The 20,349-nt window shown below is 39.7% G+C and overlaps 1 protein-coding gene across 2 annotated transcripts; it reads left to right on the forward strand.

Moving 5' to 3' along the window:
* The first annotated feature begins 217 nt into the window (after positions 1 to 217).
* On the forward strand, positions 218 to 18,982 carry cops7a (COP9 constitutive photomorphogenic homolog subunit 7A). Of its 2 annotated transcripts, none has more exons than XM_040030124.1 (8): positions 218 to 340; positions 6,306 to 6,428; positions 10,798 to 10,873; positions 11,602 to 11,690; positions 12,516 to 12,718; positions 12,810 to 12,915; positions 16,920 to 17,081; positions 18,398 to 18,982. In XM_040030124.1, the coding sequence occupies exons 2-8, from the start codon at positions 6,306 to 6,308 to the stop codon at positions 18,458 to 18,460; spliced, it is 822 nt and encodes a 273-aa protein (XP_039886058.1). In that variant the 5' UTR covers positions 218 to 340; the 3' UTR covers positions 18,461 to 18,982. The 2 variants fall into 2 exon arrangements, with proteins under 2 accessions (XP_039886058.1, XP_039886059.1); XM_040030125.1 differs by having other exon boundaries at positions 219 to 340; positions 16,920 to 17,089.
* Positions 18,983 to 20,349: the final 1,367 nt, after the last annotated feature.

Genomic DNA, 20,349 nt, shown 5'->3' on the forward strand with positions numbered 1-20,349 from the left:
AATAAACAGTTGAGGCCTTTTTTTCATATTTATGTTCCTAAGTTGAAAGCATGCTAACTGTTTTATTTGGCTTTGTGTTTATCAGGAAGAAGCATTTCATCACTGACTGCTGTTCATGAGAACATTGACACTCGGTACAGTCCGCTAACATTTGCGTGGAGTATACCCAGTCGCCGCTAAGTGGTGCTCTCCTCTCTAATCCGCTGCAACAAATCGTGATTGACAGCTGCCTTTGTCCCGCCTGCTTTGAGCGGCTGTCCAATCACGGATTACGTCACTTTGTTGTAGCGGAACTGAGCGCTCGAAAGGAAAGCTGTCTGCCAGAAACCAACACAACAAGGTAAATTTTAACACGCTAATCCGCGTTTTACCATTTTTGTTTTAATATTTCAATGCATATGTAGTTTATTGGCTATCTGAATACGATGGTGGCATGTTTGAAGTCAATATGAAGCCTTAAAATGGACTGAGGCCTGAAGTCAGCGGTTAGATGAAGCCTGTCGGCGGCTAGTTAGTCGCTAGCAGCCGAGCTAGCATGACACATTGAGCTTGAATAATAGGTAATGTTTACGTAAACAGTGAGCTTAAAGTCGGGCAGCTACCCAAAACTACAGTTATAATGTGTATCTTTAGCACTTTATCTGACAGCTGATTTGATGTTTCGCCCCGGGTAAGCATATAAGCTTAATATCAGTGCACCCTAAATTTAACTACTTACTTCAGGACAACACATGACCCTTTAAGTCTCTGTAAGCGCCACTTTATGTTTTGGTTGATTTTTGTTTGAATAAATAGATCATTATTATTATTATTGTTGTTGTTGTTGTTATTGTTATTTAATATTAACAAGTTTAAAATTGAGATCTTGAATCAGTACAGAATGACAGAGACGTTTCTGTTTGCTGCTTTAGACTTGAAAGACGGATATTAATTTAATTTTAACAAAGAATGTAACAAAATTAACATGGTGATAGAAGTAAAACTTCAAGCAAGGAAACAAATAATTACAAATAATTATAGATAATGCTTGGAAATATACGCACGGATAGGTTTCAACGTGGCTTCCAAGTGGTGAAGGAACTTTGCTTGAAGTAGTTTCATATTTAAATGCAAACTTTATGCACACAAGTTGATTCAAACAGTATTGTATTAATGACCTGAAAAGTTGCAGATTTATTTGTGACTTTGAAAGAAAACTGTCAGCAAAGAAGGCTCTTATTTATGAATGTCAATTAGTGCTAAAATGTATTTGTACTCCTTTTTCATGCAGAACAGTCAATTTAAATATATCCATAAAACAAACATGACAAAAATGGTTTAGTTCCCAGAGGTATTTATAACACTTTAAATATAATTTGTGTGGTACACTGCTCGTTTGACTAAACAAGCTATTTGAAGGTGTCACCCTTATCTCTGGTAGAGTGTGAACGACAGTTTCTCAAGGGTACACTGATAAACATGAAGTGAATATTAGTAAGCGCTAGTATTAGCCTTATTAAGGGAATATCAGTGTGTTGGCAAGCACAAACTCAATTCCAACATTGTGTAAAATGTGACTAAAAACAGAATGAAATGATTTTAAAATCTCACAAACCCAGATTTTATTCACATGGAGACACTGTTTTATGAAAAATATTCGCTCATTTTGAATTTCATGTCAGAAACATGTTTCAATAAATTTGGTTTGGGAGCAATTAAAGGTTTAAAAAGTAAGCGGTATGAAGAAGAAACAGATGGAGGAATATTTTGTAACTAATTGGATTAATTGGCAAAATGTCAGTAACATGATCTGTTGCCAAAAAACAAAAACTGCATCTACAAATTGGAGCATAGTTTTGGAGTAATGTACCTCAATAATAAAGTTGTTAAGACTTTGAGTATCTCATCATCTGCAGTCCACAACAATATTAAATGATTCAAAGTGCCCAAGGGACAATGTCGACAATCACTATTGGATGGCATTGCAATTTAGCCCCTCAAGCAACACTGCATTAAAAACAGACAGGATTATGTTATTCTGAAAATCACTGCAGGGGTTCAGGAACACTTGTTGATATTACTGTCTTTTAACACACTTCAACATCACATCCACAAATGCAGATTAAAGCTCTATTATGCATATAATAATCCATATGTGAACATGATCCAGAAACCTCATCTTCTCTGGGTCACAGCTCATTGAAAAGGGACTGAGGCAAATAGAAAACTGTTCTGAGGTCATATGAATTGAAATTTGAAATTCTTTTTGCAAAATGTGGACACTGTATCCTCTTGACTAAAGAGGAGAGGGATTATCTGCTTTTTTTTTTTTTCTTCAAAAAAGTCCTTCCATAAATCAGTAAGACAATGTGAAACTGCATACCGCTGCTATGAAAACAGCGTTACTTCCGGGTCCGGGTGCTGAACTGGACTGCCTGCAATCCAGCTCTTTTGCTGACTGAAAACATTTGGAACACTATGAAAAAGAAGAACTTTTTTGAGATGTGTTGCTACTATCAAATTCAAAATGAGATAATAATGATAATTACCACCAATATGGGCCCATAATTCCACAGTTGGTTAATCTTTAATTTTCATATTCCGAACAAATGAAGCCAATTGACAGACTAATAGTTATGGCCTTACTTCTAAATAGTCTACTAGTGTTTTAACTCTCACAGTTTTGATACGTAGATGATACTTAAAATGCTACAAAATTATAACACAAGTAATCTCAGGGGATTTCAGAATAGTGACTACCATATTTTTCGGACCATAAGACGCACTGGATTATAAGGTGCACTGTCGATGAACGGGTCTGTTTTCTTACATAGGCGCACCGGATTATAAGGCGCATTAAGCGAAACAAGCGTTAGCATTCATCCTCCAGCTTTACTGTTTATGTTATGCTAGCATAGCTGTGCCGCTAGCGATCATTTAGCACATCATTATATACCATCTAGCCCAACTTCAGTAATGCTACAAACGTCACTGCTGTTTAGTTTTCAGTCTTCACTTATGTTGGAAGTGATAGCAGAGCTGTACATTTTAATTTTTTCAGAAATCTCTCTGTCAGAACATGGTATATCTTGTTTAGGTGGAAACTAGCGAGCTAACTTCCTGATAACTTCTAACTCCGTGTTCGTCTGACTTTGGGACCTGATGCGGACAGAGTTTTGTACCCAGATTACTCCGCGAGGCTCCTGACTATGGTAGCCATAATGCTCCAACAATCCATCAAGCTGTGCGGCTTCGTAGCTTAAGTCATACTAAAACATTTTTTGACAGATTTTTGAGCGCTGTGTACCACATAAAATCAGTTCAAGGTCAGGAAGCACAACCAGAATTCATACATAAGGTGCACTGTCAATTTTTGAGAAAATTAAAGGATTTTAAGTGTGCCTTATAGTGAGGAAAATATGGTAGTTTAAAGTAAAGCACAACAATTTTCATTCGAGCAAGCACAGTAGGGGGTGGAAAACCGGTCTTATTAGCAGGAAGAAACCTCAGAGAGAACCAGACTGGTTCAGTGAGGGCTGCCATCTGTCTTTACTGGTTGGGGAAAGGGTAGAAAGAAAACATTAGCATTGAGAAACAGCAAACATGCTAATCAGGTTGGTGGGTCATTCAACGATAAATTCAGTGAGTGTCTCCCACCTGAGCCTCTCCGAATAAACAGATTCTTTTTTATTAATGACCATTCAATATTCTAAGAACATATGCTAAATTTACCTTCACACTATGAAAAAGTCTTTTTTTTCAAGCCCTCAGTGGGTGAAAATTTGGTACCAAAATGTAGGTATATAGCTTTCATAGCTTGTTTTCACCAGCCAGATACCTTACACAGTGGTATAACCCTTGAGTTTATCCAAAATGCACTTCCTGAAGTTTCTTTCTGGGTACCAGTGTTTGTTTCTGTTATTCTATGTGATAGACATTACATCGATGCAGTTTAGTTATTTGAACAGTGATATATCCCATGATGATCCTCAAAGTTGGTTACAGAAAAAACTGTGCTTAACAAAAAATTGATTTTAGCCTTAGATGGTGACACTTGGAGTGGGTGTAAAGTTAATTTGGTTGCAGTTCTTCACTCGATGTTAAATTTGTTTTTCAGCCCAGAAAATTTCATGCTACAGCTCCTCCTGTACTTAAGAGATTATGAGGGCTCGAAAATGCTGTTAAAATGACACAAATCAATGTGTTTATATGCAGTGACCCTGGTCTAGACAGCAGTCAAACATAAAACATATGCAGCTCCCAAAGTTGCCTGCAGAAAGGTAAAGAGGACACAAACCCCTCTGTCCATATGGTTTTAGTTAATCTAGAACCAAACATCTCATCAGTTATTTTCCTTTAAGTAGCTTTAAAATGATTTAAGTTTCTGTTCTTTGTTTTAGGTTTATAGTATTTGCACAGGCTGTAACCTCTGTGTTTTTATGGCTCAGTTTGCCTCAGCATTTAATAAGAAGCTGACTATGTGAAGTGTCAAAACAAAAACTCAAGCCTTAGCAGTGGTTTGCAGTGACCTTCAGCATGTGTCTTGGTTGAGATGCAAAGTCTATAGCACAGGGAGCTGTTTAGTGAGTTTGGTGTATTAGAAAACAATGGAAGCTTGCAGCTCCAAAATTCAATTTTGTATTTCTTCTGCTTGCAGTATAGACTTTTTATTATTTAATAAACTGTCTTAGTCACTTTGATTTTCTAGCTGTCCAAATATAGAGCTCCTCTCAGCAATAACAATAGCTAAAGAACTGAATGTTTTGAGTAGGACTTGTAATGCCTGAATATGGTAGGACAGGGACATTGTATTAACATTAATACACAATTAAAGTAAATGAATAGGCAAAATTAAGGATAAGTTGTTAAAAAGAATAATACAGGCATTACCTAAGGTCTTTGTTAAAACCACGTATCTTAATTTGCAGCTGTCTGTCCGTTTAAATTTATTCATGAATGACAGTGGGGTTTTTTCTGTTTTATTCATGTTTATTATATCACAGTATCTTGTGTCTGGACAGCTGCATCTCTCATATTGAGCAGATCAACAAATTCTTCATGCCACCTCTCACTGATATGCAGCCAGTTTTGGCCATCTTTTAAATTCAGTTGAGGTATACAGATGGATCCCGTTCAACCTCACACTTCGAGCTTGATTTGACTTTTAGAAAGCCCTGAAAGTACGAGGGGCGGTGTTTCTAAAGCACGGTGTAGGTTAACTTGTTTGATTAAATCGCATGTCCACTCACCTTTTCAGCTCATCTGGGAATGTGCACTTTGGACCTCCTCAATGATGATGCGATGGGGCGACATACAGAAAATGTGCATCTAAATGTGTCCAATTTATGGGGATAAGATACTATATTGGTGCCATCAGCAGAAGCAGGCAGAGTAGTATTAGCACCACAATGGGTATCCAGACACTGTTGCATAAATTTTAGGAAGTGGCCTAAGGTAATGATGCCAGTATGATGCAACTGCAATAATTTAATCATGCATCTGTAATACCAACTTCCCTTGTGTCCCAGGATGTGTCTACTGGGATTAAGATCTTAAAATATCCCATCATTTGCTCAGTTGAGGCTCATTTGAATCAGGAGGAAGTGGGATCAAACTGGCATACATTTAGATTTTTATAACTAGAGAATGTAAAGAAAACATTAAATATGACGGGTTAGATCGGGGTATGGTCCTGGATGTTTATTAGGTTGTTTGTTTTCTTTCCAGATTTTAAGTGTCTGCTTGAGGCGCAGATAGATTCATGTCAGTACTTAGGTAATTATTCTGGTGCTGCCTTCAGCCCAAAGTGCATTTGCATCGTATTTCTATTGAGGGAGTGGGCTGATGAATATACATGCCCTGCTTCACATTCGTTTCACTTGTTGCCTGCTTTGGTACTGCCCAGTTAAGCTGCTCTTTCAGTATCTGAGGAGCTCTCCAGGCAGTTTGAGGGTTAAGTGCTTTGGTCAAGAGCCCTTGGCTGTTGGACATTAAATTAGAGTGAGTATTGTTCATTTATATAGATATATTTTCAACAAGTGATGAGTGGCTGGAAGGTTTGACAAGGGCATGGCATTGCACGCAGATGCTGTGGGGTCTGAGGCTTCATTAATAGACCATTGTGGTTCTTGTTCTTGTGTTTTTCAAAGATTTTGATATGATGTCCCCAGAGGGCTTTAATAAAGTGGCAGAGCTAAGGCAATAAGAGAGGATATCTATTTGATTCTTATCGTGATTGCTCTGCAGCTCATCCTTGTCTCTGTAGTATCCTTGTCTCGTCTAACCTGCTAACTGTGTTTCTGGTACCTGTGTCCTCCCGGCATCAGATGGAGGTGGAGCAGCTCCTGTCTCTGTCAGGCTCAGCACTGGCCCAGGCTGTCAGCTCTCTGCTGGAGACCCCAGGCCTCTATGTTTTCTCTGACATCTTGGAGCTGCCTAATGTCAGAGAGGTAAATGCTCTTTCCTCACGCTTTATCCACATACTCTGCCCTTTGGGATATTGTCAGTCCTGGCATGAATGAAAATCATTATTAGTTAAGTCTTGTGTTTAAATACACCATCAATAAATTCTTCCAAAACTAACTAAAGCTACCAACAACACCACAGAGAACAACCACACTGATAATTTTATTGGAGCTGAAAGAATTTGCACCATTTTTAACTCAGTGGTGCCTCAGTGCTTGTTTGCTTTTTGGACCTGAAGGAGCTTTTGGATCCTGAAGTGATAATGATGTCAGACTTAACAAGTCAATTTCCTGAAGATATATAAACTGAAGATGAACTAGAGCCAAGCTGGTCCCACAAGATTATGCAGTAAGTCACTATAACCTTTAAGCTTAATCACTTAACCAGAAAAATTATTAAGCACAGTCTTATTTACAGTTTTGGCCAGGTAAATGGCAGACCTTCCTGTCTTAATGCTGCCCCCTGGTGGTGAAATTTTAAGTTAAAAACTGCAGAGGGAAATTACAAAAATGTCCTTTAATGAATACAAGAAGAAGCTGATCAGCCAAACCAGTGGCTGCACAGCTTGTGTGTAGTATGATTGCAAGTGTTTACAAACTGAATCACATTTGCCATCCGTGCAAGTGGAAAAACACCACAGTTATGTTCCAGTGACTGAAATCAGAACTCACCCTCCGATCAACACAACAACACATAATAAGCATCGAGCTCCTGAAGGCACCATAAAGTGCAGGATAACACGTTACATACACACAGCTAATACCCTGTTTTTGAAGCGAAATGCTGCTTTTAAAGGAGAGTGTGATTTAGCAGAAACATTCATCCATTACTTAAGTTAAGCCGTGAAAAGGAGAAAAAGCCAGACCAGCGGGAATATTTGCTAAGGATTTGAGACACCCTTTTTTAGGAGCTAAACAGATAAATTGCATTTGTCCTTATTTAATAATGAACCATACCAAGGTGAAAAAAAATAAAGACAAGCAGTCCTAAAGAAATATAGCAGAGGACATTTTAACTAACAGATTGCAATAAAAAGACAAGAGAAAAAAGCTAAAGTTGAGATTTCTGAACAGTTCAGACAAAGTGATAAATACCACAGGAAATTAAAAATGTCGGTTTGGAGTCAGTTTAGACAGAAGAGCAACAATACAACAGCCTACACAAATATTTACCTCTGTGTTTTTTTCCCTCACTGTTTTCTAACTGTGCATCTATTTACACAATAATCTATTCCAAACATCCTGTGTGAGTTTATTCAGTTCTATTGTGATTTTCCTCTGGCAGGACAAAGACAAGTGTTCTCTTTTCATCAGACAATATTTGTATTTTTAACAGCAGTGAATATTTTCCTTTCCTCTTAGCTACTTTCCAGACATGCACAACACTCAAATCGACGTAGGCAATTACAGAAGTCAGACGAAGGGCCACTGCGGTCATTCCTTTCCCCCCTATAATTTCTGTTAAATTTAATAGATGGCCTCCAGTTATTTATAAGGACAGGGAAAATGGTTTAAAATGGAATAGGATTTCTGCAATAGAGCAGCTGGACATTAGCAAAGAAGAATTTCACCTGCCCTCTTTCTTTTTTTTTTTTTTTTTTTTTTTTTAAAGTTATATTAAAAAAAATTTTTTTAAACCATGGGGAAGCTGTGCATCAGGAGGTAGAGCAGGTTGTCTGCTAATTGCTAGTGGTTCGATCCCTGTCTCCCTTAACCTGCCTGTCAAAGTATCCTTGGGCAAGAAACTGACTGCAGAGTTGCCCTCATCCATCAGAGTGTAAGTGTGTGAACGATGAAAGCACTTGTATGAATGTGTGTGTTTCAGGTGGATGAGGCTTGGAGTAGCAAAGAGTGATCAGATTTAGTAGAAAAGCACTATGTTAGTACCCGACTGTTTAACATGCATGTTTTAGCCAGGTTTTTATTAATTAAAATATAATTGACACGTTTGTTTATTAAATGGCCACATAAGGTATAAGGTAACTGTACCAGGCGATCTTCCTTATCATGCTGTGTGTAGTCACCCGCCTAAGGCCAACTCTGAGCCAAGAAAAAACCCTGGTGAGGAAATGGATGTGATTACTATTTAAATGTTAAGGACCAGGAAATATTAGACGGGGGTCATTCTGTGTCAGTTCATCATATGCCTCCCACCTGACCATCTCAGATTTGCCAGGGCAAAGATAGTCTCTTAATAGGAATTATGCTAAATTTCAGGTCCCTGCTGTCAGACGTTTTTCTGGCATCTTTTTTTGAGGGGATATTTTAAAGTTCATTTATCTAGAAAATTACTTGAGCTAGATTTTTCAGAGGAAATATCTGGTACCATGACGATATTAATATGGACTGTCGGGGGTGTAGCTTAAATTAACATAGAATGATGGCAGCTTGAAGTGTCATAAATACTTGGATGTCTAATCTCTGACAGCAGATTTGAAGGCTTGTAGAAACTACAAATTCTGGAAGGGGAGAGTAGAGGGCTGATAATTTGTTTATAACTTCTCATACACAAGGCATATAATATTCTTTAAAAGATCGGGTGAATGGTTTCACTGATGTTCAAGCTTCAGTATAGGTGGAGGGGGAAAAAAACACATTTTCATCCAACTTCAGTGTGACATTCCCCAGGTATGCCTCCATCTACCAAAATCCAAATTACCTTTTTTAGAAAGAGAAGGTTTCTTTTAATAATATATCAAAATTTGTGATGGTGTTCTGTCTCATTTTCTCAGTATGAGGTGTTTTCTTTTCTTTTTTTTTTTGACACTCTTAAATTTATGTACGGGAGCCAAAGATTGTTTCAGAAGCCGAGCAACATGTTTTAATTTAATTTATGCACCTTCAGGGCCCAGCAGGAAGTTTTTTTTTCTAGCCAAGAAGAGAGGATGTGTGCTCAGTACCATAAGCACATGATTACAGGCAGGAGTTCCTGGTACACTGGATGCAGATATGTAATTAAGGAGGATGACATAAAAAGGCTGAGACTTCCATGAAGGAATTCAACTTTTAGTTACATTCTGCTATTGAAGATAACTTGTTTCATTAACGCTGATGATGCAAGCTATACAGGTAACAGAATTCATGCATGTGAATGCATGTGGTGTTATATTATATTTCTTCAAATGAATTAAATGCTGTTGGTGTAGTATTTATAATTTCTTTGAAAAAAAAATGTCATTAGCTGAATTACTGAGACTTTATGATCAAGTGATTGAAAATTATATCTTGGAAATACTTAAATAAGAATGTTAAAATGCACTTTTGAAGCCCCAGTATCTCTGTAGCCAATAATCTGATAAGGACAATCTCTCAAATTTTATCTCGGCTATTAAAAATGAAAGGCAGCGGGTGAAATTTAGGCCCTTTGTCTTAGATCCAGTAAATTTTAGAAATATTTGAATTTATTATAATCCTCAACTGCCATGCATAAATATGAGTATTTCAAAATTCATACTGGGACAGTGAGAGAAAACACTGTCGCAAATTTTGATATGTTATTAGCAGAAATGTCCTCTTTCAAAAAAAGGTAATTTAGATTTGGTACATTGGGTCATAGCTGGGAAATATCACAGTGAAGTTGAATGAAAATGTGTTTTTGTTTTCCATATTCAAGCTTGAATATCAGTGAAACCATTCAGCTGATCTGGACTGATTTAAAGAATATTTTATGTCTTGTATATGAGAAGCTATAAAGAAAATATAAGCCCTTACTTATCCCTACGTTAACTTGCAGTTTCTTCAGGACTCCAAATTGAAAGAGATTAGGCATCCAAATATTTATGATGCTTCAAACATCCATCATTCTTTGTTAACCTGAGCTACACTCCTGAGAGTCAGAGAGACAGCACCAGATATTTACCCTGAAATATTTGAAGGACACAGCTCAAGTAATTTTCTAGAATTTTAAAGTTGCCACTCAAAAATTATGCTATAAAACATCTAAAACCTTTCATAACTTAAAGTATTTTTTCTGCAAAAATTAATGTCAATAGGGAGCTGAAATTCAGCATAATTCCTGCTAAATAGTGCATCTTTACCTGGAATCTTTTCAGGCAAAACTGTGAAACTGTCATGTGGGAACTTCTTTTTTTTTTTTATTATAAACTGAGATGGAATGACCCACAGATCACCAGAGATGGATTTTGGAGCCTGGTACGAATGCAGAATAGTCCTAACACATTTGAGTATACCAGTCAGGTCTTTTGTTGTGTTTCTTTCTTTTTTACTGACTCACAGAAACACCTCTGCTCTGTCCATGGATAAAATGCCATTGCATAGCTCTTATGTAGAGAGTCTCATTACTTACAATATTCTGCCACATCATTTTCTCTTTCATCTTCTCTCCAAACCACAGCTGGAGAATGGTCCTCATGCACCGGTGTACCAGCTCCTGAACCTCTTTGCCTATGGAACCTACTGCGACTACAAAGGTATTGCAGCGGCAGCACAATGTAAATAAGTAATAGGGTGGCCCTGCAACTCTTATTATGAGCCGTATTTCTTTGCTTCAAGGCAGGCACCTTGACACAGAGGCTTTAAACACCCTCACCTGAAATGCTGCAGGCAGGTGGTTCATGGATAAAAATTGGTGGAGTACCTCAGCCTATTTAGACTGATGACTGTCTGTGTCACAAACAGACTGTAAACAAATCTTTTCCAACTTAAATTGCTTTCTGCGTAACACACCAGGAAGCTTCAAGTAGAAGTGGAATCCTAATTATGACTAATTATGTACTGAAGATCAACCAATAGCCTGGAAAAAAAGATTGTAGCCTACTTTATTGTTCTTTCCCTTTTGAGACTTGCCGTCAGGGAGCACATTTACTTTCATAGAGCTGTGTAGTGGATCCCTTAGAGGAGCTGTCAGAGCTGCTATCTCAGGGGGCGTGAGTCCTGTCACCAGGGTAGCGAGTCAGCAGGAGGCACAGTTGCAGGAAATGGACTTCCTCCCGACTCTGTTCTCTGACTGCTTAAACAGCTCCACACTCACCTGCACCTCGCTGTGTAACATTACACTTCAGAGTAATAAGTTTTGCCTCTGTTATGTGTGGCTGTTTGACCTTCTGTAAAGTAACACTTACACACTGTTCTGGTAAATGTTTCCCATTGTGTTTCTATTTGTTTTTTTGTGTATTATTATTCTCGTCTGCTGCTGTAGAGAGAGCAGCCTCACTTCCCGAGCTGACCCCGGCACAGAGAAACAAACTCCGTCATCTGTCAATCATCAGCTTGGCTTCCAACCTCAAGGTACAGGTCCATTATTCTCTCGTCCAGGTTTTACATAAAAGTGCAGATGAGCTGTGGTGTTGTATTGATTTTTGTTTTCTTTGTCTCAATCTTAGAAAATAAATTTGCTGCAGGCGTCATAAAGCAAGCCCTGATATAAATGATATGTGGGCAATTCTGCCTTTAGATGGCTTTGCTATTTTCCTCGGGCTCATAATCAGATTTTTTTTTTCTCTTTTTCTTTTTAACACTCGTGTGAGGTTGGCTGTGATCCTAAGCTTGTGGCTGTAAATATATCAGCTAAATTTGGAGGAAAACAACAGACGAGCTTCTTAATTTCTCAAGAAAAGTTACCAGCACAACTTGTACCCTTCGTGTCATTTGAAATTTCAGTGCCAGCACTCCATGTCCACGATAAAGTATTCATCTTATGTGGTTTGTTACAGCATCTCTCCACTGTCCTGCACCTCTCCTTGTGCCCTTTTCTTTTCTCTGCTCCTGATAAATAATAGATTCATTATTCTCACCAGTGCTGTCTTTTTTTTTTTTCTTCCTCCTCTAACTTAATCTCTGTGTCCGTTAACATCCCTCTTTTCACTCCTGCCCCCTTGTTTTTCTCCTTAATGTGTCACCGCTCTCCCTACATGTGGGTTTGAACTCACTAATTGCCCAGTGAAGGATTGTAAAGTTTTGAGCTCCTTTCATCTTCCTCTGGCAGTGACATTTACACAAATGAGCGTTTTCACTGTAACATTTTTTTAGTCATTTTCCATCAGAGCACTGAAGTGAAATCAAATTAGCTGCCTGCTTACCTACACTTTCCTCTTCTCTTTATTTTCCCCTCAGTGCCTGCCATACTCGCTGCTCCTGCAACAGCTCGATTTGAAGAACGTGCGGGAACTCGAGGACCTGCTGATTGAAGCTGTTTACTGCGACATCATCCAGGGGAAACTGGATCAGAGGAACCAGCAGGTGGAGGTAGACTGCAGCGTGGGTCGCGACCTCGGCCCTAATGAGCTGCCAAACATAATCAACACGCTGCAGGAGTGGTCAGTATCACCTCTAAGTGTCTGTGGACACACTTTAGATTTATGTCTCAATTATCTGTTTTTCTTACTCTGTGCTTTTGTTCTCTCTCAGGTGTGCAGGTTGTGAGGCAGTTCTGTGTGGTATTGAGGAGCAAGTCTCGAGGGCAAACCAATACAGAGAGAGCCAGCTAAAGGTCAAAGTCCAAGTGGAAACAGAAGTAAGTCCTTCCTCCCTTCAGTCTTCAGTTCTGTCTCTTTTCCGCTTGGCTACTATCTCCCCTTTTTTCCCTGCCAGCCATTTGTGGTATTCTAGTTTCACCCTGACTGCATCGTTATTTGCAACCTCGTTTCTGTAATCAGTCTGTAATCAGTGGGAATGCGATTAACAATTTCATAACGGCCATTTAAAGTGATTTCTTTTCTAATGCACTTTGTGTCAGTAAAAACCTGCAGTCCCTTAAATGTCCAGCTGATGTTAAACTAAACATTTTTATTCTCTGTTAGCGCAGCTCTGTGAATTGCTTGGTGGGGTTAAAAAATAGAAAAGATAATGAATGCATTTTTATTTTACATTTTTTCGAGATTTGCATTAAATTGACTGACATGAAGCCACGGTGCAAGTTTGTTTACTTTTCTCATGTTCCCTTCATCAACACTCAGGCAGCCTGCTAGATGCTGTCAGTCACACAGGCACTGACACACCCCTCTATTATTAGTATTCATGCCAGATTTAGACAGTAAATTCACTGATGATGTGTGATTGCTCCAACTAGCTCGAGCTTGACAAATCAAGTGGGCATCTTCCAAGGTTAAAGCTGTCTTAGTACAAAACTCCCTCTCCGTGCAAGAGAGCAGCTCAGCAAGGTTAAAGTCCTGTCTGTGGAAAAGGGGCCGAAGCCTCACGTAAACTTTTCACTGCAAATTTGCATGGAAAAGTGAGAGGGGACTTTCAAAGGCATTCATGGGCAGTGTGAACAGGAACAGATGCAGCTACACAAACATGTTTTTGTATTCATGTAGGTACCTCACTGTTGTTTTAATGTAGACTTACAGATATTTGCAGACTCATTGGGGGTAACTAGAATAGTTTTACATGTTCACTAAACAAACTGTACGTGTGCCATATGTAAATGGACCAAAAGTAACATAGTACTTCTTTACTCCATCTGAGCACTCAAATCCCTTTTACATTAAAACTACATTCAAGCAGCAGAGGCTTTGAGAGCTTTCTAATCATAAAACACATCATCTGACTGTATGTGGCAGTCTGGGCTTCAGTGTCTTGTCCAAGGACACTTCAACAGGTGAAATGGAAGAGCCCGGGATTGAATTTTTGACCTTCTGTTGACCCGCTGGGCGACATTTGCCACTCCCCTTTCACATCTGTCCATACTCTGAAACCTGGCCAGTCTCCCCAATTAGGAATTACTTACCAAATCAACATTTCCTCGCTTTCGTCGTGCCAGCGAGCCGCTCTCTTGGCACAGACGTACCCTTTTACAAGCGTTCGTTTGCTCACAAAGAGTTAAGCTGCATCAAGCCCTCAAAGTGTTCTTAAAGTGAAAGTGTTCTTAGTGTATTTTAACTATAAGATGACCTTTGAAAGTGTTGACTTTAGTATGGATAAGACAACACCACTGTTTCTGCCACTGCTGCATATTTAGATGTGGCTACTTTATAGGAGGCTGTTCTTATATCTATAGAAAACAGTTCATGAAACAATAGGAAAATTAGTTTAATAAAAGTTTTACATACAAAATATAAACAATGCTCACAAGTGTTCGATGTGTTGCCCCTCTGGACTCACAGCATGCGTCAATACGATAAATAAATCACGATAATTCTTTCTCATACACCCTGTATGTGGGAATAATCTCTATTCCCGTTGACACCATCAGGGTTACGGGGGGCGCTGGAGCCTATCCCAGCTGTCACGGGGCAAGAGGCGAGGAACGACCTGGACAGGTCGCCACAGGATGTCTGTCACAGGGTCAACACATAGAGACAGACAACCATGGATAACGTGCCAAAAATGAATGAATGTGTATTCTCTTTCCATGCTTGGTCTCTTTTTTTCTCTTGAAAAGGTCTTAAAACATCCTAAATTTAACTTGCTTCTACCTGCAGTTCACATGAGTGGACTCGGACTGCTTAAGTTAACAGCGTTTTCATAAGATTAACTAAACGCATTCCTCTGAGAGATTAACATGTAAATATGGACAATATCGCAGCTTATACATTGCCGTTAACTTTTCTGAATTGTGGTTTTGTTACATCATTGTCGTTATAAAATCAGGATTTAGCAGTGCAGCAGCTCGGATAATGGCTTGTCAGTTAAGGCTGCTTAACATCAGTATAATGGGACGTGTTTGTGTCACTATTTCATGCTTGTCCTGTTGTCTGACAAGAGAAAAATAGAGGTATGTAAATGAGAACTGCTTTATTGGGAACTCGGCTCTTTTAAAATACAGTTTATGGAAGCAGAGAGAGTAACAGAAGAAGTAAACAACACTGCAGTGTTAGCCACATTTGCCGTGCACTGTGCTGGCAATTATTACATGCGGTTAAACTGCTCGAGATGTAACATTTTATATTTAAGTGCAGAAGAAGAAACATAATAAAAATAGCACAACAAAGAAAAGAAGAAACAAGAAAACAAATTGCAACCTTATAGAAAACAAATCATCCAATAAATCACTCCACTAAAAGAAGAGATGAAGAAAACTGATTGAATTACTGAAAGCATAAGTAATCTGGTTTGAGGCGACAAAGCAAAGCATGTTTGAAGAAGTGAAAAGATGGCAAGGAGTGGATATTTAAAGGTAACTTATTACAATCAGTGGAACATAAAAGCTTTTATAAGTTTCCTGTGATACAAAATCTACTTTAAAGCTTCTAAATGCAGGCTGTTCCCTCCAGAAGTCATCCACGGGCTCTTCATTACCTTAGAAGACACAGATAACCTCTCCCCGAATTTAAAGTGATTGATTTATCAGCTGAATCGCTCTGAATCCTATTGTTTACAGCTGGTTGCTAGTGGATGTTACAGGTTCTGGTTCAGGATAAATGAGCATCTTGTGTCGCGGTCATTTCGGCAGTCATCTCTACAAGTCTCTGAATTTGGTTCTCTCCACCTGTCCCACTTGAAGAGTCGGGGGAACTGGAGCCTGTCATAGGTTGTCGTAGGAGAGGGGTGGGATACCTCCTGGTCAGGCCTAAGAACTCACTGACCATTGCCTCTCACCATCACATCCATTTGTATATGGCCCTTTAGACTAATGTGGGACCGAGGCAGTTGTTCATTCTTATCTACAGTGATGTAGAAAACGTGTCGACTTTTCAGCGACACGTTTTCTGAGGAAGAAAAACCTGTTATTAAGCATTTGTTTTTTGTGCGTCAACTGTGATGTCACCACAGTCCTGTGATCGTTGACACTTCTTGGTTCAGGTGCACCTGACACACTGCAGTCGTCACTTGCATGTTCTCAGCATCGGTGCTGTTATGGGAATAGAAGAAGTTAAAGTAGGAAGCAAGCTTTCAAGCTGTTGCAGCATCTCCTACTCTGTAATCAGACCATCTCTGAGCTCCTGTACTGTTATATCATTGAAATGGCGCTAAAGAAAGAAACGTTCATACACTCTGGTGTCCAACACGGCCAGTACACCAGCCTACAAAATTCAGCACGCGACCATAAAAGGATAATTAGAGTGGAGTTTGGTTTTTGTAACTTTTTACATGCACAAAAAAAACAAGATCTGCTCCCTGACGTGTGCTTGTCCACTTGTGTAGATCCTTTTCTTCATTCTGGGTGTGCAGGCGACAAAGACATGTAGCAGTGACGCTGTATGTAGGTAGAATGCTGATTGGTTGAAAGTTTGGCTTGAACAGGACAGCAGAGTTCAGCGCAATGGGAAAGAAGATGGGAAAAATATCAAAGACCAAACAATCAGCACGAGACACACAGACAGCAGCCGCAGTGGACCGTCTTAATCATTTTTAACTCAGTTTCACTTCACTACAAAGAAGTTCTTTGTCTGTTATGACTGCTGTCTTCTCCACAGCAGGCTGAAGGACCAACAGCAGCCCAGACACAAGAGTTTTACGTTACCAGTTGTTCTAAATATTTTTGACACGGCCTCCTGGTGTCACTAACACAAGAGGACACCCACGCTCGTCCCTTTAATTTTCCGTTTTTACCCTCTCTCTTCACTTCTCCACCAGGTCTCAAATCTACAGAAGACGTTAAAGGCCAGCACCGCGTCTCCGTCGTCAGGCCCCGCTCCAGCTGGAGCCGCCTCCAATCAGGACGCAGACCAACCCGCCGAGCCACGAGACCCCGCTTCCTCTCAGGAACCGAGACAACCAGGCAAAAAGAGCTCAAAGGTGAAAGGGTGAGTGGCGTCCCGCTGTGTTTGTAGTGGTTGCACGTAGCGGGCAGCAGAGTATTTTGAGTGAGCTGCTTTCATATTTATTTATTTTGTTATACAAAAGCACCCACCAGGAGTTTGCATAGAAATTGCATTTATTGTTTTCATGGCTAAATATTTTACAGATTGAACGCATTTTATTCAAATTGGTTGGTACGCTTTTAAATGAAGTTTCTGTTGTTGAGGTTCTTCCCTCCCCCATCCAAATAAGAAATTCATTTTTACAAGTCACAAAATTGGAACAAAAAGCTTCATATGGAGGTTTTTTCCATTAGGTTTGTTTTATCGCTGCACCTCCTTTTGTTCTTTGAAGCACTTTGTAACTGTGATTTTTGAAAGGTGCTTCATAAATACGTATATCCCTACTTATAAGCATGAAACTATAAAGACTACTTCAAACACTAAATTAAAGCCATTAGTCCGGGTTTCTTGTAGAGAGCAAAAGTTAATTCAGCCGAGAACCACCGTGTTTCCATTTTTCTAATAAACAGTAAAAAGCCAGCTGCTGCTGTAAGTGGCTTGTCTGTGCCTGAGCGTGTGTCTGCATGAAGTAGCTTTATTATCAGATGCACATTAGTGTTTTGCAGCGGTACCATAACCCCGCTATCAGGAACTCTCTTTCTGTTCTGCTTCCATCCGGCCTAATTACCAGTGGCTAATTTCACATCTGTCCTGGATTGTAAAATGTCAGTGGATATACAAACGCCCCGCGTGTTTCCTTCCTGAAAGAACCATTTCCCCCCTCCAGTGACCGGCCGAGATGCTTTGCTTGGCTGCTGTTTATGTTGTTCTTGTCAAACAGAGAGCAGTGATTATTTTCTGGCTGCCTGTCACATTTTGACGAAGCATAGAGCCCTGTAATTTCCATCACTCAGCACCACACATCATTCAAATGAAGATCCACTCAGTGTTTTAAAATCCAAATTAATGATAGCTTAACCTCAATCCTCAAATGAAAACGAGTTTTGACACCATTTCTTTATGAAGCTATTTAAAGGATGGGACTGATACTGCAGCTGTTATTATTAGAAATCTGCTCTTTGCCGAAATATGCAGGAGAAGAAAATCCACTGTGATCAGTGCCACTGCGAAAAAAACAAAACTGTAAATACTGGTGTTGGGAATTTTAGCATAAAGACACTTTTGCACCCAGGTTGCATCAGTAATTTGTTGCTTCAGTAGAGCAAGCAGAAAGTAAACATGTAAGTCATCAAATTATTTAAATAAAAAAAAAAAAACACCAGCTGAGTTTTGTATTTGTTTTCTGTCCAGGCTGCGAGGCAGCGGCAAGATCTGGTCCAAGTCCAACTGAGGACGAAGGGACAGCGGCACTGATGGACACTCACTAATCAACGGGCACACACGGTGTTGACAAAAACAAACATTTAAATAAATAAATAAAATGTGATCACAGTTCATTTACCACAGAACAACCAGGGAGCTTCACGGGAACTTTTTCTTCTAACCAAATCTCACCCTGACGGATTGAGAACCACACACGGAGCTGATGGATAAAGCAGGCGTGACATCCTCTCCTGCAGTCGTTAACGGGCGGACTGTTTGTGTAAATACACGGAGACAGAGCAGTCTGCAGCAGGAGTCAGTTGCCTTTGACCAGAAACAGGATCAGTGTATTTGACGCCTGTTTGTTTGTGTATGCGTGTGTGTGTGCATGCGCGAGTGTGTGTGTTTGTGTGTGTGCATTTTTTTTGGTCTAAATTGTTCTCTTGGTTTAGTTTAATTCTATGTTGCTTTGTATTATTTGTCTCTCTCGCTCGCTTCTGAGGTGAGACGTGTAAAAAAAAAAGGAAAAGAAATCTGAATATAAATTGTTGGAAAATAAAACGAAGCCCTGTACTTGTCTCGACTGTCTCATTAATGTCACTGTCACTTCTTTTATTAAATGCACTTCAGAGTCTAACTCCGGAGGGTGCGCTGCTAAATGTTAACTCGCAGAAGGGGGCTACCCGTTAGGAGGTCAAGCCATTAATTAGGGCATGTCCCCAAAGAGACTAATGTATTATAGAGCTGAGGCTTCCCCTGTGCACTACCAGCATGGCTACACAGACACACACACACACAGAAACTCTAAGAGCATCCATATTTCATATGAGAATGTTTTGCCCAGAGCTTCTATTTCAATGTCAAAATTGCCTGTTGAAATTGCCTGCCACCCTTTCTTGTACCTCCATCACGCAGTCAAAATTGCCTTCATCTTCACCGCTCTGTCCTTCTCTCACTCTTTTGATTCTGTTTCCTCTAAATTCTCCGCTCGTCGTCCCGTGTGACAGTAATGGTTGCAATTAGCTGACCATCAGCAATGGAGAAAGGGCAGCAGGCGGAAATTGTGAGGCCCTTTTCATTTAACCTCCCGTTTTTCTCCGTTCCCTCCTTCCTGCCACTTTTCTCCTCACCTTTATAAATAGTGGTGTTAATTTCAGTCAGTGTGATTCAGTTTCATCGGTTCAATTTTTTTACTAGATTGGATCTGTGAAATCTAACAGCTGCACACCTTTGGAGGTGTTTGCGAGTGAAAGATGAGTCGACGGTGTCAGCTGCGTGCTTTATTATAGGTGTGATCATGTGACCAAGACACCGCATGCACGAGTTCACACCTGTTATTTTTTTTAACTTATGCATTAATGTTTGTTGTTTACCCATCATGGTTCCTAAATTGCCGCAACGCCTGCCGGTACGTCTCATAACTAGACCACCATTAAAACTTCCACGTGGAACCGAGCCAATCAATTACTTTGATTGATCAGTAAAATGCCCAGAGGAGATGGAAACGCTGTGCGGCAATGCTGCCGCAGAATCTCAATACACTCCAGTGGCATTTCTCTACTTGTGCCCGCCTTGATTTTATTGACATTTGTTTGAGAAACTACACAGAGGAAATTCTTGCTTAGCACCCCGTTAATCTTTGTAAAGCGCGAGAAATCCGTATGAGGTGAGGAGATAAGGAAGAAGTTTCAGACAAAAGCAAGCGCCTTATTCTTCACCTCCTTTCATCTGCTCCTCAATGGTGTAAAAACAGCCAACCGTGGCTGGCATATTCAAGACTTTTCAATGCCAAGCTTGTGGTTTCAAATCAATGCAAGGCAGTGGACTAAATGTTCACTTCAGGGAGAAAAAGATTAGGATACAGGGGTAGCTATTAAAATGCACGGTGTAAGCTTTATCCTTCCCGTAAAGCATTGCCGATCGCACTGCTCCAGGGGGAA

The sequence above is a fragment of the Simochromis diagramma genome, unplaced genomic scaffold (assembly GCF_900408965.1).
Source record: "Simochromis diagramma unplaced genomic scaffold, fSimDia1.1 OVJJ01000361.1, whole genome shotgun sequence".
NCBI classification, from domain to species: domain Eukaryota; kingdom Metazoa; phylum Chordata; class Actinopteri; order Cichliformes; family Cichlidae; genus Simochromis; species Simochromis diagramma.